The sequence below is a fragment of the Meles meles genome, chromosome 12 (genome assembly GCF_922984935.1).
Source record: "Meles meles chromosome 12, mMelMel3.1 paternal haplotype, whole genome shotgun sequence".
In the NCBI taxonomy this organism is placed as follows: Eukaryota; Metazoa; Chordata; class Mammalia; order Carnivora; family Mustelidae; genus Meles; species Meles meles.
This window is the reverse complement of record NC_060077.1, coordinates 80,680,986-80,698,643: the sequence shown is the minus strand read 5'-3', so window position 1 is coordinate 80,698,643 and position 17,658 is coordinate 80,680,986. Positions and strand designations below refer to the sequence as shown.

At 39.1% G+C, this 17,658-nt stretch overlaps 1 protein-coding gene across 1 annotated transcript in view; it reads right to left on the bottom strand.

Annotated features, from left to right (window-relative positions):
- The window catches only part of LOC123953924 (glutamate decarboxylase 1-like), a 72,972-nt gene extending 58,222 nt beyond the window's left edge, over window positions 1–14,750 (bottom strand). The window contains exon 1 of the mRNA XM_046024366.1: window positions 14,609–14,750. Within this exon, the coding sequence (XP_045880322.1) occupies window positions 14,609–14,750 (142 nt within the window). The remainder of the gene's footprint in view (window positions 1–14,608) is intronic.
- Window positions 14,751–17,658: the final 2,908 nt, after the last annotated feature.

Genomic DNA, 17,658 nt, shown 5'->3' with positions numbered 1-17,658 from the left:
TTCTATCAAAGATACAGCCTCTCCTCTGAAATACTGATGTCAAGGGACACATGGTCTCTTACACCAGAATCTGCCTTCTTGTTAGTTTCTCTGCTGTCCAAGTCACTTCTTCCTCTCTGCAGCGGTGAGAATACTGGATCAATCTTCCCCTTGAAACTTTCAGTTGCCACAGAGTGGATTATGGTTATTTTGGAGAATAGCTATAATTTTTTTTTATCAGCCAGGAAAAATATAGAATAAATGATTGATTTTCATGAAAGGACTGTAGTCTGGTTTTTACAAACCTTCCATTTTAACATGTATTAAAAATGCTGAGGCTAAATTTAGGCTTCGTTTGCTTTTTATGTAAACCGTGAATCTTGTAGATTTGTGTTTGTAAATAGCCGTTTGTTTTACTTAGAAACTTCGCTGACATCAAGCACAATGTCTACAGGTGAACAATAGAGCTTTCCTTACAACCTTATGCAGTGAGGTGCGGTTAACAGCAAATAATTTCCTTTTGGTTTTTACATTCGAACATTATTTTTAAAAGTAAAAGACTATTTTGAAGCTAAGCATAAATATGAGATAATTAAAGCAAAAATAATTATTAGATATTTGATTGTTTACTTGGATGATCTAAATTTACCTAGCTTTACCGATGTTATGGTATTGGACTTTAGTTAAAACGCACGAATTCAATACAAATCAAAGACCTTAGTCAAACCATTTACATGTGGTTTTAACAATCTAGTTAAGAATTATTCACACTCCCGAAAAGGATAACTGAACGATTGCTAAAATATTTGAATTCCAAACTTTTACAAAAGCCATGGGAGAGATTCAAATTCTTTATGCATTCTCTCCTCCTATCTTGGTTTGGTTACCTTTCAGATAAATCACAATTAGAAATTTTAATATCTTGAAACTTGTTATGATTCAAATAAAATTTGAACAAATGGCATTTTAGCAATTCAGAACCTTCATTATTTAGAACCAACCGCTTTGGTTGTCGTACCATAAGCCTCAAACAAAATATCTTGCTGAATCAAACCGATGTCCTTGCTACTGTCAGTCAAAACAAAGTTGCTACAACTGGAAGGCAGCTTTATAAATGTGTCCGCAGCCCCCACATGCCCATCATCTCCTTCCCACCCAACAACATAGAGACTTGTCAACTGAAAGGCTAAAAACAGGGTTTTTTTTGTTTTTTTTAACTAGCAAATTATGAGATCAAAAATTAAAGTCACTTTCCCCTCAATCCACCAAAGGTTAGAACTAAACCATAAGCTGAAATACTACATCTAGGAAGAGTCTGAGCTGATACCTTTTGTTTTTTACATTCTGATACCGATTTTACGAACTTCTGAAAGTCCGGTTCTATTAGTTCTTAGCAGCCACAAACTTCGTAATTTTTTAATTTGAGTATAGTTGACAGACAATGTAATATTAGTTTCAGGTGTACAGTGTAGTGATTCATCTTCTCTCTACTGTGCTGTGATCACCACGGTGTCGCTACCAGCGGTCGCCTACAGTGTTACCCCAGTACCGTGAACTGTATTCCTTATGTTGTGCCTTTGGTTCCCAAGACTTATTCATTCCACTGCACTGACAAATTTTAGAGATCACATTTTTAAAGAAAGAAATTCCAAAATTTACCATAGTTCAAAAACAGCTTTGAAAATAAAAGTAATATATAAATACAAAATGTAAGCTATACCTGGCGTCTGTCTTCTTAGGAAATCAGAAGATATTGCTATTTTAAAAGACAATTGTTGAGAATATGTATTTTGGATTAAAGATTACACGACTAAAATTTTCTTATTATTTCTTATTACAGAGGACATGAATTATAAATCTGAGATTAGGGTTTTTTTCTCTTTAATCCTTATATGCTGTTTTCAAACACTAGAATTCTGTGCAGAGACTGGGATATAGAGGGCACTGTTGTACTTCCAATCAGATGCAAGAAGCCCATGCATAATAAAATTCAAGGAATTAATTCAGCAGGACCAGTCTCTTTCACTTTGTTTACCAGAACAAAAAGCAAAGTATTTTTTAACTATTTGATAGTCAAATTATACTTTTACCTCTTAGACTATTCAGAAAATCAGATTACTGTATTATTAATACAGGAATTTTCTTACAACATAGTGAAATCGTTAATGAAATTATAAATAAAATGGGTGGTGAGGGGTGGTTCAGTTGATTAAGTATCTGATTCTTGATCTCAGTCAGGTCTTGATCTTAGGGTCGTGAGGTCAAGGCCCATACCAGGCTCCATGCAGGGCGTGGAGCTTACTTAAAAAATAAGTAAAATAATAAAATAAGGTAGTAAGATTTATAGTGAGTCAAGTGGTAATGTTTTTCAATCTAGGTAAGATATGTGTTGGCTTGGAGAAGTCAAATTTAGGGGGAAGCAATATGATTCACCCAGGACTCCCACAATAAGATAAATCCTTTTGTAATCCACACCCAGCAAAATCTTCAGTTTGTTCATAACACTCATTTTTTGATGCAGGTGTTAGAAATATATGGGATGCCTGAGTGTCTCAGTGGGTTAAATCCTCTGCCTTCAGCTCAGGTCATGATCCAGCATCTCGTGGTCTCTCTGCTCAGCGGGGAGCCTGCTTTCCCCCTCTCTCTCTGCCTGCCTCTCTGCGTACCTGTGAGCGCTGTCAAATAAATAAATAAAATCTTAAAAAAAAAAAAAAGAAGTATAACTGTCCCCTTTGATGGAGATGGAGATAAGAGTTCTTTATCCCATTCTTTCTTATTACTTCAAAATCCTGCCTAACTATTAATATTCAGCAAAAATGCCATCTTAATTCCCAGTCTTTTGGTACCTATGACTTACAAAGTCTCTTTCTGCATGCAATTCACTTCCTCCTTCCTTTACTTCTCTCACAAAGCATGTCTGCTGTTATTTACCATCACCTGTGAACATGTCAGCCTCTTGCTAGACTCCTGAGAAGCCCCTCACAAAGCCTCACTCCAGAGACTCCAGAACCAACATCACCAATTTGTCCTTCTTGGGCTTAGCTAAGAGCCCTTCCCTGCCAGAGGCCCAGGCAAGGTCCACATCGGCTAAAGGAAACAGAGTTTGTCCATCTTCCATTTTTATCTCCCCTTATTCTCCCACTGGGATCCTATCCAGAGGCTTCTCTCCCCTCTCCTATGAGGTGAGTGGCCCACCTCTCACTCTGGTATTTTACCTCGGATCATCTTCCTTATGTAAGGCAAATAGATCAGTTTTCATTTAGACACTGTGAGAATGGAAAGGATATTATTAAAAATTATGGTAGGTGTAAATCAGGACTGTCCTGGGCAGTGGGATGGGTGTTCATTCCATCTTAATGTGAAATTATGAATTGTAAATAGGGCCTTATCAGCCTTTACAAATGATGTCTTGGAATCTGCTGAAGAGGAAGACTCAGGAGTCCAATAGAACTGGGTTCTCACCTTACCTCTATTACTCACAGTTCGTGTGATAACCAGAAACTGCCCTCCAGTTTTCCCATCTCCAAAAGGTGGACTATACCATCCTCTCTAAGTCACCATGAAGTCTAACTTCTGTTTTTGTTCATGTCTATTCTGACATTAATAGTCGAAAGCAAGCTTCTCTGTTCTTTCACTCTTTGTACTAAGGAATATTTTAGTTAAGAATATCTAGAGACTCAATTCCACTCTGCCCAGTTTATAAGGTGTTTATTAGAAGATTTTCTAGTAGAAGGAAATGAGAAACAGCCCAATTTGTATCAGTTTGGCAATGGCTAAATAATTAGTGGTAGCTTCATATTATTTAATATTATACAGTTTTTAAAAGGCATGACTTGAAAAAACTCATGAAGCACATCATTCTAGCTATTACCTACACATATTTGAAAGGATGAAATAAAGTTCAGGTTAAATATTTCCAATAAAATATATTTTGGGGAACAGAAAGGAAAGAGAAGAAAATGAGTACATTTTAACAAAGGTAGAGGAAAATCTTATAAATAGAAAAGAGTTAGCTCCAATGAGATAGAATTAGAGATTACTATTTTTATATATTTCCATATTTGTCAAGAATGGAATTTTGAATTATAAAAACAAGCATGAGTTACTTGTATAATTTTAAAATTACATGAAGAAAAAGTCCAAATGAATAACTATGATATTTTATTTATAACGTTTGCTTTTTGATATAAAATCCAATAAATGTAGTGTTATCTGATTTTTACATTTTCAAATATTTTCATTTTATTTCATCCATTTTGAATTGAGCAACAAACAAAAATATGGCAACTTAGCTTGACTATTCAAATTTTGCCATTTAAAGGTAAATTTATGCATTCCAAAAATCATACATAACCCTAAAGCATTCACTTTGTATTAGCTGAAATCCTACATTTCATTTTTCCTCAGTACTTTCTGTTTAAATATATTATTTAAGTAAACATATGTAATACATTATTATTCTAACAGAAATAATAAATGAATTTTTAAAATATTTTTAAGTTTTTATTTAAATTCCAGCTAGTTAACAATCAGTGTAGCATTAGTTTCAAGTGTACAATATAGTGATTCAACACTTCCATACAACACCCGGGGCTCCTCACAAGAACTGCCCTACAACCCAGCAATTGCACTACTAGGCATTTACACGAAGAATACAAAAATACTAAATCGAAGTGGTGCATGCACCCCGATGTTTACAGCAGCCAAAAAATTATGGAAAGAGCCCAAGTGTCCATCAATTGATGAAAGGATAAATCAATTTTTTAATAAGACAAAAATGTGCATATCTCATTCAAAATAAGAAGCTGAAAAAAATTGATTTCTATTTTTGTTTTGTTCTTGGTCCTTTTCTTGTCTATTATTTTTTATTTTTTGAAGATTTTATTAATTTATTTGACAGGGAGAGACATAACAATAGAGGGAACACAAGCAGGGGGAGTGGGAGAGGGAGAAGCAGGTTTTCCGAGGAGCAGGGAGCCCAATGTGGGGCTCGATCCCAGGACCCTGGAATCATGACCTGAACTGAAGGCAGACACTTAATGACTGAGCCACCCAGGTGCCCCAGTCCTTTTCTTGTTTTTTTTTTTTTTTATATTTATTTTATATATTTCTTAGATTTTTCTGGAGGTATAATTATACCTTGGTGAGGTAGATACTCATGATAACATATTGTACTCGGCACCTAAAATTACTATAGAATCTTAAAAATTCCAGTTCAGACAAAAAGTTTGAAAACAAAAACTTAAATTCAAAACTAAATTTAAGATAAAATGATTTTGTCAACACAGAATATAATCCTGAGTCAAAAAGAAATTTCTATTTCAATAAGTTTGACTTTCTTGGTCCTTTTTCATTACCAGCTTCCTTCAGATCATATTTCCAGGCTTAAGAATGCATGATTTTCAATTTGGGGAACAATCACTTTTGTTAATGGAACTACTCAATACAGGATTTGTCAACATAATCTATCACAGCAATAGCCAAGAAAATGGAGACTGGTTTGTTTGGGGCATCAGCTACTTGCCAGGTACTGAATTAAGTGTGTTTACCTTCTAGAACCTTCAGTATTGATAAATACCCAAAGTCAGGTATGAAAATGTAAGAGACTTCATTTTCCCAACATAAATGTTCATTCCATCAAGAGTACTGACCAGGGTGCCTGGGTGATTCAGTCAATTGAGTGTCTGACTGGATTCTGGCTCAGGTCATGATCTCAGGGTCGTGGGATTGAGCCCCACCTCAGGTTCTATACTCAGTGGAGAGTCTGATTGAGATTCTCTCTCTCTCCTTCCCTCCGCCCCTCCCCGCCATGCTCTTTCTCTCTCTCCAAAATAAATAAATAAATATTTCAAGAGTACTGACCAAATAAAGTCCCCATATCATAAACCTCCACTTCTCTGAATCTTCAAACCCGAGTGATTAATTCTTCTTTACATGAACTTAGTTCATCAATCACACATGTCTCACACTTCATGATTTTCATGACTATCTCCCTCATTATGTTCCCAAAACTTTCAGAGATTTTTAAAAATCTCTTCGTGGTGGTAGATCAGTTTGGACCTCTTCAAGCCTCAAAGGGGCAGTGATTTTTTTGTTTGGGAGAAACACATATTACAGGGTTTCCTTCTTGGTCACAGGGCCTCTATCAGCCCTACTGTTTAAGTGCTTTCTCTGATGCCATGGGGCTCCTTATAACATCTCATCAGACTCAAGAACCCTCTTTACGTATCAAAGGAGGGGCAGCAGTAACACATCACCAGGGATCGACGCCTCTTATATACTGCATTAGCCATAGCTTCTAGCTGAGAGAGCCAGGAACAATCTGTTGAAGGTCTAGCTGAGGGGTAGCTAGGAGATTATGCCCGGTGAAGATAAGGTGTCCTCCTTTGGGAGAAAGTGTGCACCATAAGTCAATAGCTCTCTTATGAAATGATGTCACCTGTCAGTAGAACACACAAGTTCTGAAACAGGCAGAAGTGGCCAGACTATCATTGCTCCCAGCAAGCCATTTGGAGACTTTATGCTTCCTCCCTTGGAACTCGGATCTGTGCTGGGTCAGGAGTTGTATCTCCCAGAGAGAGAATACTTAACCAAGGAGCACGACAAGAGGCCAGGAAACTACAGCTGCTGCCTGGCTACTGCAGGCTTCTTGTGGCAAGAAAGGAGTCACTACCCTGGCCGTGGTAACTGACCCTGACCATCAGGATGAGGTAGGTCTGCTGTCCCACACGGTGGGGGAGGGAATCAGTTTAACATCTAGGTATGGACTGTGTCATCTCTTTCTACTTCGTTGCTCAAGTTGGAGGTAAAGGAACACGTGCCCCAACCACAGTCTGCTAAGAGGGTTGAGATCAGACCCCTTCAGGTGTGAGGACTTGGGCCACCCTATCAGGTAGGAAGAGGTGCCTGCTATGGGCAGAAAGAATGTAGAGTAGAAGATGGGGAGAAGTGACAGGGGCAATCCTCAGACCAGTTACAGTGCTTAGAGCCACAAAACATTCCATGACTCTTGCAGGATTCCCAGAGATGAAACCAACCAGAATTCTGAAGAAGCTATTTCCAGACGGCACAGACTTATTATACAAAGCCATCTGAGTGGTGCAAGAGATCAACCGGCGAGGACACGGTGGCACACCACCCCTGTCGGAAACACTAATTACTCCGGCTGCCAGCAGCCTTGGCAGCTGTTGGCTTAGAGCTGAGTCACTTGCCTTTAGCCAGAGAAAGCTGCCTTCCTTAATGTCACAGACTTCCCAAGGGTAGGGGTGCAGGAAACCTGTATCTCATGACTGTAGGTGCAGGGGTTCAAAGTCCTGGTCTGGGAACATCTCGGAGTCTCCTGAGCATCTGCTAAAGCCTTTGTTGTGACTGCACCGCCATTCATCTCTTTCCACCCAACTTTCCTCCCTTCACTCCACAGATGCACCCCCCCGAGTGCTCCCCAATAAACCTTCCGCACTCAGATTTCTGTCTCATGACCTGTTTCCTAGGGGCCTCAACCTCGGCCAGCATCTTACCAATGTGCATAGACTACACACTTTACCATATTATGGATTACAGAGAAGAAATACATGCTTTTTCTTCTCAAGGATGTATAAACCGACTACACAGATAAACAGTAAACACTGCAGAATTCTCTGAATAATTTCACGTGTTCCTGTGCGAAGTGGGGGCACAGATCAAACTGACCTTCCAGTCCTGAATCAGGATAGTTCTAGTTAAGTGGCTTGAATTCCAATTTAAATTCCACCATTTAGTAGATATATAAATGACTGACCTCTTTGTGGTTGTGAGGAACAATCAAGTTAAAATACGTAAAGCAGTTAGAACAGTGTCTGGCATTGCACGGTCAGGGCTACAGTAACTGGTCTAGAGTGTTCATCATTACTGCCATGGGCGTGACCTAAAGCAAATGAAAAAACTACCCAGACAAGGAGGGTTTGTGCTGATCTGAATAACAGCCAATAACTCTAACTTCTAGTTCAAGAGTGCTTTACTGTGTATCAGGCGCTCGCATCCACACTGCCTCGTTTGATCTTCCTAACAACTTGGAAAGGTTGATTTCAATTTCATTTTGTGAACTGTAAAACTAAAATTGAAAGGCATCGAGACTTCTAGTCCAATGTTATTTTGAATGGTGTGGTGGAGGGGAGAAAAGGTAAAAGAACCAAGGAGAATAGCATTTAGGGAAGCAATATTATGTGAAGTGTATGGGACACAAACAGGCCAGAAATTGCTTCCTGGGACATTAGTTTCACTATACAAGCTGTGGTCAGATTATAGACAGCCTTGATTTGAGTGCTGAGAAAAAAAAAAAAAAGTAGGGCATTGGCTGTTTTTCAGCAGGAGAAAGATAATCAAATCGGTATTTTAGGATAAATTTGTCAGGACTCAGATAACAGGAAGTTTAAAAGTGAAACAATTTAATGAGAATCCCAATTGGAATAAAGGAGTATGAGGTTTTAGTTTAGACTTCTCCCTTAAATTACTCTGACATATAAAAAGGTATTCAGACATGCTGAGTATATTTCTTCCTCAGGCAAAGCAAAAACAATGATAATGTTCACAGCCACCTGGAGCTCTTCTGTGAATTGTGGATGTTACAAAGCCTTACATTACTGCTCAACCCATCCTAGCTTGGTTAAAATGAGGGGATGTGGCAAAATCATTTGCATGAGCTTGTAGAAACTTTTGTCTTTTTTGTTTTACAGAAATTCCGATTTATGTCTTTTGGCATAGCATGAAATATTCCTGTTTGCCAGTTTAAAACAGCTTGGTTCAGTAAGATTAAATAGCTTCACAAACTTGTTCTTCCCCCTTAGATAAACCACAAACAAAGTGAAATCCATGACTTTCACTTTGCACGCATGACATGAAATATGGATAAGAAGAACGATTGCCTAACCTAATTAAATTCCCTAAAAATAAACATGCTTGGAAGTTGCGTTAATAAATTGAATTTCATTTAATTGAATAACAATTTCAGTTAACCTGAGATTCATACATGAGCTTGAGAGAGGTCCTTGACCCAACCGCAGGGCCTCCCTGCCCTCCCCCAAACACACGTACCATGTGTCCTTGAGGGATACATATACCTGTGAAACAATAGCAAAAGGAAGCCAAGTAACTTTGCATTTCTTCTGATAACTGAGAAGAAAATTGGAAATAAGTAACAGACTCTTCAAGGAGAAAATCTTTACATCCTCCTGCCAGTAACTCACAGGAATGTACCAGAACCTACTTCCAGAAACCTGTGGAGGAACAGTGTCTCCGCCTACTAGAGAAACAGCCCCATCAGGGATTGTACTGCTGACCCAACCACAGCCAGCAGCCCTGTTCCTTAGGGAGGGGACGTTGGAGGATGGGTCAATCAGCAACTGCAAGAAAACTGACTTGCAGGGTGAATTTGGGTCACTTAGAAAACGTCATTCACATCAGGGCTCCTGGGTGGCTCAGTTGGTTAAGCAACTGCCTTCGGCTCGGGTCATGATCCCGGACTTCCAGGATCGAGTCCTGCATCGGGCTCCCAGCTCCTTGAGGAGTCTGCTTCTCCCTCTTACCTTCTTCTCTCTCGTACTCTCTCTCACTCATTCTCTCTCAAGAAATGGGCAGAGGACATGAACAGACATTTCTGCAAAGAAGACATCCAGATGGCCAACAGACACATGAAAAAGTGCTCCACGTCACTCGGCATCAGGGAAATACAAATCAAAACCACAATGAGATATCACCTCACACCAGTCAGAATGGCTAAAATTAACAAGTCAGGAAATGACAGATGCTGGCGAGGATGTGGAGAAAGGGGAACCCTCCTCCACTGTTGGTGGGAATGCAAGCTGGTGCAATCACTCTGGAAAACAGCATGGAGGTTCCTCAAAATGTTGAAAATAGAACTACCCTATGACCCAGCAATTGCACTACTGGGTATTTACCCTAAAGATACAAACATAGTGATCCGAAGGGGCACGTGTACCCGAATGTTTATAGCAGCAATGTCTACAATAGCCAAACTATGGAAAGAACCTAGATGTCCATCAACAGATGAATGGATAAAGAAGAAGTGGTATATATACACAATGGAATACTATGCAGCCATCAAAAGAAATGAAATCTTGCCATTTGCGACGACGTGGATGGAACTAGAGCGTATCATGCTTAGTGAAATAAGTCAATCGGAGAAAGACAACTATCATATGATCTCCCTGATATGAGGACATGGAGAAGCAACATGGGGGGTTAGGGGGATAGGAGAAGAATAAATGAAACAAGATGGGATTGGGAGGGAGACAAACCATAAATGACTCTTAATCTCACAGCACTCTAATGTGGTGAAACTGACGGCTGGCTCGAAGACTGAATTTCAGGAACACCATGTGATGATACTTCACAAAGCCCCACTCGCAAGGCAACAAATACATACATTCACACAATTCTGAGAAGTCGTGTGTGTGAGTTCATAGTGCAGAGCTGGAAGGTAATATTCTGCTCTGAAAACAAGCCCATTTGCTGACTGCCCGCTGACATTTTCCCCTACTGCTAAGAATCTTGATTTCTGACACACTGTGTGTGATAGATAACCTTATTTGAAATGTACCCTTTATGTCTGGGTATATGCTCTATCAGTTGCTTTATGTCAGTGACAAAATGGCTTTTAGTTCACCTCCATTGAAGTGTATAGTGGAAATCTCATAAGTGGAATAAGTTTGCTTTTTTTTTTTTTTTATGAACTTACAAGAATCTTCAGTTCTGTCAAAGGGGAATATCAGACTATTGGAAGCTTTTCCCTGGGTAGAGAGGTTTGTGTCATTTATGGGTTACTTCCTATGAATCAGCTTTCTGACTCTTAGTAATCTGGTCTGAAGGTACAAAAATGGGTGAATGTTGGGGTGCCTGGGTGGCTCAGTCGGTTAAGCATCTGCCATCAGCTCCGGTCATGATCCCAGAGTCCTGGGATCAAGCCCCACATCTGGCTCCTTGCTCAGCAGGAAGCCTGCTTCTCCTTCTCCCACTCCCCCTGCCTGTGTTCCCTCTCTCGCTGTGTCTTTTTCTGTCAAATAAATAAAATCTTTAAACGAAAAAAGGGTGACTGTAAATCTTATTCTTGATAATACCATCAACGGATATTAACGAGGGCACGTGTTGTGGTGAGTTCTGTTGTACACAACTAATGAATCATTGAACACTACATCAAAAACTAATAATGTATTATATACTGGCTAACTGAACATAGTAAAAAAAGGCACATTTTTGAATTAATGATAGCAAATCGCCAGTAATTTTCTTCTTATGAAGACAAATTTTTTCTTCTAGTCAACGCAGCTTTTCCTTTTTTTAATTGCCTGAGTTCTCTATGCTAAGCGCTTTGTCATTTTGGATTCCGAAAGGACAAAGAGGATGATGGCATAGCTTTGGGTGTTCTGTAGTCTTGTGTGATAGATAAAAAAGCTTCTACTGAAAAACGTGTGTGAGCTTCTCAGAAAGTTCATAAAACCTAAATTTTAGAAAACATAAATATGTCTTGTAATTTTCAAATGGCAATTAGAGGAGATTTTTTTCATCTGAACAGACCTTTATTTTCCTTCATTTGGGGCTCATGTGGCTCTCTTGTATATTACTCGATCATATATTTGAGGTTTGTTTGGACAAATTTAAACCTCATTGTCTTTCCTGCTGCTTGTTCCAAATTCATATATTTCCCTAAGGGAAACAGCTAATAACAGAGCTTATATTCAATCAGTCCTGAAATATTAAACAGGTTATGAAAATATTGAAATGTTTCAATACTCTACTACTAGAAAAGAGAGGCCCTACTCCCACAAGATCCCTCAGTACACAGCTCCACCCCTCTCCCAGGGACACTGAAAAATAATATTTGGGGTTAGAAATACTGGGATTTTGTAACTGAGTTTCTTGCCAAGTGAGAAAGGTATAGAATTGGAGCTGATTGAAATTTGAGGGGTAGAAGGAAATAACCTTCAAGAGTTAATTATTCAAAATGTATCTTGTGACAATTTATGTTCTACTGTGGTCATTTCTGTTCCTAACTTTAAAAAGACAAATACAGCATGATCTCACTTATATATGAAATAAAAAACAGTCAAGCTTATGGAAGCAGAGAATAGAAGAGTGGTTACCAGGAACCTGGAGGAAGGGGAGACAGGGTGATGTCGGTCAAAGGTCAAAGGTTACAAACTTTCCGATGTAGAAGATAAGTCCTTGGGATCTAAAGCACAGCATGGTGACAATGGTTGATAATACCGTATTGCAAACTTCAAATTTGCTAAGAGGGTAGATCTTAAACGAGGTATTCTCATCACAAACTAGGAATGGTAACTACATGGACAGGATGGATCTAATAATCAGCTTGAAACGGTGAACATTTCAGGAGACAAAAACCACACAGTGATTTAAACGGGGCAGATTATTAGATATAAAGAATTACTCAACCATGATAAAAGAGTGACCACTAAATGCAAGAGAACTTTGTAGAGTGTGCAAGAGCTGAGGGAATGTACCCAAGGAAGGAAAAATCTTCAAAGGAGACCCTTTGCCCAATGTTAGGAATGAGACTTCACTGGAAAAAGTGTGGTTGCAGCCCCTGGCTGGCACAGGGTTTCGCTGGGAGGCCAGAGTTTGAGCAGATCTTGGTAGCTTTCCAGCTATAAGTGAGTCTCGGCTCGTGGCTGCATACAAGGGTGTGCAAGGGGCCCAGGGGTGGGGTGCCAGGGCATGTGGGGAGCCTGCAGCACATGCCAGGCTGGGGCAGGGCTGCAAGGTCACGAAGTGACCACGCATCTGGGGTGATGGCTCAGGCAGAGCTGGACCGGGAACCTTCCCACCCACACTGGAGGCAAGTGTGTAGCTATTAGTATCAGCAAACGAAACTCCGTCCTCCTGCAAAGTCCGGCAGCACCCTTGACTAAGAAAGCTTCCTGTGGTTCTCGCTGCAAAGGCAGACTACTTGAAGGGAGTCTAGCCTTTATCACAGACCAAGTATAACAAGGCCTATTTGAAGCTGGAAGTCAATACCTTGATATCTGGCAAGCAGACCCCCAAATATTTCTGTCCTCCAGGTGGCTTCACATAGATGCTTTAAAGCAGATAATTTATCATTCTTATAAAAACGTCTGAACCCACTCACACACGAACAGCACAGACTACAGAGGACAGGAAAACAGCTGAAGTGCTACCATTGCTGGGTCAGAGTTTGGCCTCTACAGTTTCAGCTTTTCAAGATTTTATAAATGTTTTATATACGTGGCTTAATGGGTCATCAAATGTAATGAATGATCTTCGCATTTGAAAGATTGCTGCTCTAAGTATTTATTAAATAAAATAAATGAAATACATTTTCAGCTCCTCCATGTCCTTTTTGTTTACCAAGCACGCTATGTGGAGACACACAGAGTTCATTAGAAAACCAAGCAATTGACTACTTCAGATCCTCTTCCTAATAGCTTCCGTTGAATGCATTTGATGTAATGTTATATGAGACTCAAGCACTTGCCTATTTTACTTTTTCAAAATAAAACCATCATTTTAAATTTTTTTATTTTTTTAATTTCTTTTCAGTGTTCCAGAATTCATTGTTTATGCCCCACACCCAGTGCTCCACGCAGTACGTGCCCTCCATAATACCCACCACCAGGCTCACCCAACCTCCCACCCCCTGCCCCTTCAAAACCCTCAGATTGAGACTATGGACTCTGTAAAACCATTTTTATCATACATTTCCTCTCATAAACGACATAACTCCTATTTATGTATGTTTGTAAGAAAGAGTTTATCCTGAATTCTTTTGATGATAAAAATAATGCACCCAAATTGGGAAAGTACATAAAATTATAAGCATGAAAATAAGCATTACTTTCACTTTTCCATCCACTAATAACTCTGTGTGCCACTTGGATGTACGTCCTTCCAAACTATCTGAGCACAAAAGGCTTGTGCTCACCACAACACTGCTTCAAGTATACAAGATTCAAGAAAGGGTGTTTTTATAGATGTTGTTACAGAGTAAGGATTTACTCTGCGAGTATTACAAACGATAGCACAACTCTGTTATTAACAACAGGAAAACATTCTACAACATATCGTTACAGCAAATTGTAATGGAATATATGGAACAGAATTCCATTTTTAAAATAAACCTTTAATTTTAGACCAGTTTTTGATCTACAGAGAAACTGTAAGCCTAGTACCAAGAGTTCCCAGCTTCTCCCATTATTGACATGTTATATTACAGAGACATGCTTCATGCTAAGTTTCTGTAGCATTTTATCGAAAGAATGCTTCTGGGCAAACATTCAAATCTGCATTTTGCTATTTGACACTAAAAACATTTATCTTTCAACAGGTTGGGGTTATCTTTTTCCACTTAGGTTTTAAAGGAATATATTTGGTTTTACTTCTCTCATTTCATTGTTTTATGCTTTATGTTTTGGTTTTTCATGCTTCCTTATTTTCTCTTCTTCCTGTCTTTACTGTATGAACTGTGCGTGCACGCATTTGAGTGCGCACACAAGGGCTTTATGTGTGGGCAGCATCAAGCTTTTATGTCTCGGGCAGCTACTGTACATTTCTTGCCCTATACATACCCTCATACTTCTGCCTGCGCCAAGAGCTATACCTACGTCTTGTCTTCTCTGTGTCTCTGTCTGCATTTGCATTTTCTTTGTGTCCGTCTCTCCTGGAGCTCTGGGTGTCCTGTTGTAGCGACAGCAGCTGTTGCGGCTGCTGTCGTTTTCAGGAAGATAATAGGAGTAATACATTATCTAAGTTTTGAATAAGCGAAAATGTCTCTGTATTAGATCACACAATAATTCCAACCTGATGAGCTGGAGATGTTTTGAATCACATTATGTCCTGTGAAAACTATCTACTGCATCTTTATATTTATTTGTTAGTTTTGTAATTTAATCATCTGAGAAAGCCTGGTATTTCTTACGTTGCAACCCATGTGTGTTTGTGAGCGCCTTTCTGTTTCTGTCCATTCTCCTTCTGGTAGTTCCTTTTTTAAGCTAAAAGAAAGAAAGAAAGAAGAGAGAGGAAGGAAGGAAGGAAGGAAGGAAGGAAGGAAGGAAGGAAGGAAGGAAGGAAAGAAGGAAGGAGAAGGAAGGAAGAAAAAAAGAAAGAGGAAGGAAGGAAGGAAAGAAGGAAGGAAGGAAAACACCTCCCAGATACATCTGGGAATAGGCCTTTGAATCTTCTGTATAGAGAAATGTATTAATTTTAGAGTTTTTGCTTCTGTTTATTTGCTGTTTTTGTCGTGAAAGTGTTGTGTTTTTATAGCAACCATCTACATGAACTGAGTGATATGTTCCAGGTCTTTCTGAGAAACTGCCGTGGCTGCCTCAGAAGGGCCTAACCTGGGGGGCCGCGGCTAGGCAGACGGCTCACTACTCATGATCAAGCCCCTACAAAAAGCTGTGTTGGCATCTGTCCTCCTCTGATGTGAAACAGACAGAGCTTAACATGTAAAACACAAAAGTGAAGCTGGGAGAGGAGATGCTAAGTTTCCCAGTGAAATGGATGAATGAGCTGCTGTTGAAATCCATCTTGCTGGTGAGGAGGGAAACCTCAGAGGTACAGAGAGCAGAGAGGATCAATCTGGAGATCTCAGAACAAGACAGGACTTCTGCTTTGCTTACAAAGTGGGCATGAAGAAAGTTGACCACAGGGTCTATGCTGAGGGAGCACCAAGCTTGCTTTACCTGTAACACCTGCTGAGACTATACATTGTCATGATTCAGTTGTGAATAATAAAAACGTACGGTGTGGGAGACAACACTGAGATGGTGAGAAACTTCCGAGTACTGGCCAAAGACCACACCTGGCATGGGACATACTTTGACTGCTTTGCTCGTGACTGTGATGGCTCAAGAAACCCCAACTCATGGTCAATGACAAGTCTATTTGCAAGCCTTGCTATGAAAAATGACACTGTAAGGTGTTAAGCATGCCATATTGTTCTAGATCCAGAAGGGTGTTGGGTGACCTATATAGTAGGAGCCCCTGGTTCCTACATGCTCTCTGGGTTGCCCTTGCAGGGGTTTTCCTGGCCAAAGTTCATGATCATAGAAGGACAGATCCTCTCTCTTCAGAGAATTATAACAAATAGTAATAACTTAAGAAGAGAGTAATACTCAGCCATGCTGTCCATAGTCATCTGTATTTTCATTGCTTAACTGTATTGTTGGGAACATATTTAAAAAAGAGAGAGAGAAGAAGAAAAAAAAAACTAAGAAAAACGAAGAAATCTTTGTCAATACTCTTCTTTGCTCTTTTTTTTTTTCTTTGAAATCAAAATTTATTTTAAGCCTTTCATTTACAAATGTAGAAGTGTACTCAGCTTTAGCCTTCCAGGCTTAAACTTTTAATGTGAGAATTTGGGGTCAATAATTATTAGCATCGCCCATTAAGTCAAACAAAGTACAGAGTTAGCACCAGACAGCATTAGTATAGGAGATGAAGAACTAACAAATTCAATTCTGAACACTCTTTCATGTGTAAAAGGAAAACAAAATAAAATATATACTTTATTGAACCTTTTCATTTGTTCAAATTTGTAGTGAAATACAGTGAAATCTTTCAGTGAAACATAAAACTAGGATATGTTATCATTTTATGTGTGTTCATCTGATTTAACTAGAGGTAGGTTGTTTTAATCTTCTTTCTTAATAACTATGGTACTTTTTTTATTTTTGCCCTCTTAAGCCCTCTCATTGTATATTTTTATCTTTTTTAAGAACTTGGATGGGGCACCTGGGTGGCTCAGTGAGTTAAACCCTCTGCCTTTGGCTCAGGTCATAATCTCAGGGTCCTGGGATCGAGCCCTGCATTGGGCTCTCTGCTCATCAGGGAGCCTGCTTCCCACCCCCCCCGCCCCGTCTGCCTCTCTGCCTACTTGTGATCCCTGTGTGTCAAATAAATAAATAAAACCTTAAAAAAAAAGAACTTGGATATGCTTTGATATCTCACAAACATATTTACATGATTTCCATAGATGGTTTTGAACTTGGATATAAATTTTGAGTCTGTCATTCATAAAAGTAAATGGTGTCAATTCAAAAAATCCACTTAACAAGCAGTTCTCAGAATTTGGTCTCTACAACCTTTTATAATCTTTAAAAATCTTGAGCATCCCAAAATTTCTGCTTATGTGAGTTTTATTTATTGCTGTTTACTGTACTAGAAGTTAAAGCTAAGAATTTAATATTGTTAAAATGTCCATTTCCCCCCCAAAGGAATCTACAGATTTAATGCAATTTCCATCAAAATACCAATACTATTTTTCACAGAACTAGAGCAAATAATTCTAAAATTCACATAGAACCACTAAGACCCTGAATAGCCAAAGAAATCTTGAGAAAGAAGAACAAAGCTAGAGGTATCACAATCCCAGATTCAAAGTATGCTACAAAGCTCTAGTGATCAAAGCAGTATGGTACTGGGGTGGTCAGGGTGGGGGGGAAAGGGTGATGTAGGTGATGGGAATTAAGGAATGCACTTGTCCTGTTGAGCACTGAGTGATGTATGGAATAGCCGAATTACTTAATAACTTAACTGATGCAACTAATATGATGCTGTATGTCAACTATACTGGAATTAAAATTAAATTAAATTTTAAAAACAGCATGATACTGGAAAAAAAAATTAGACACACAGATCAATGGAACA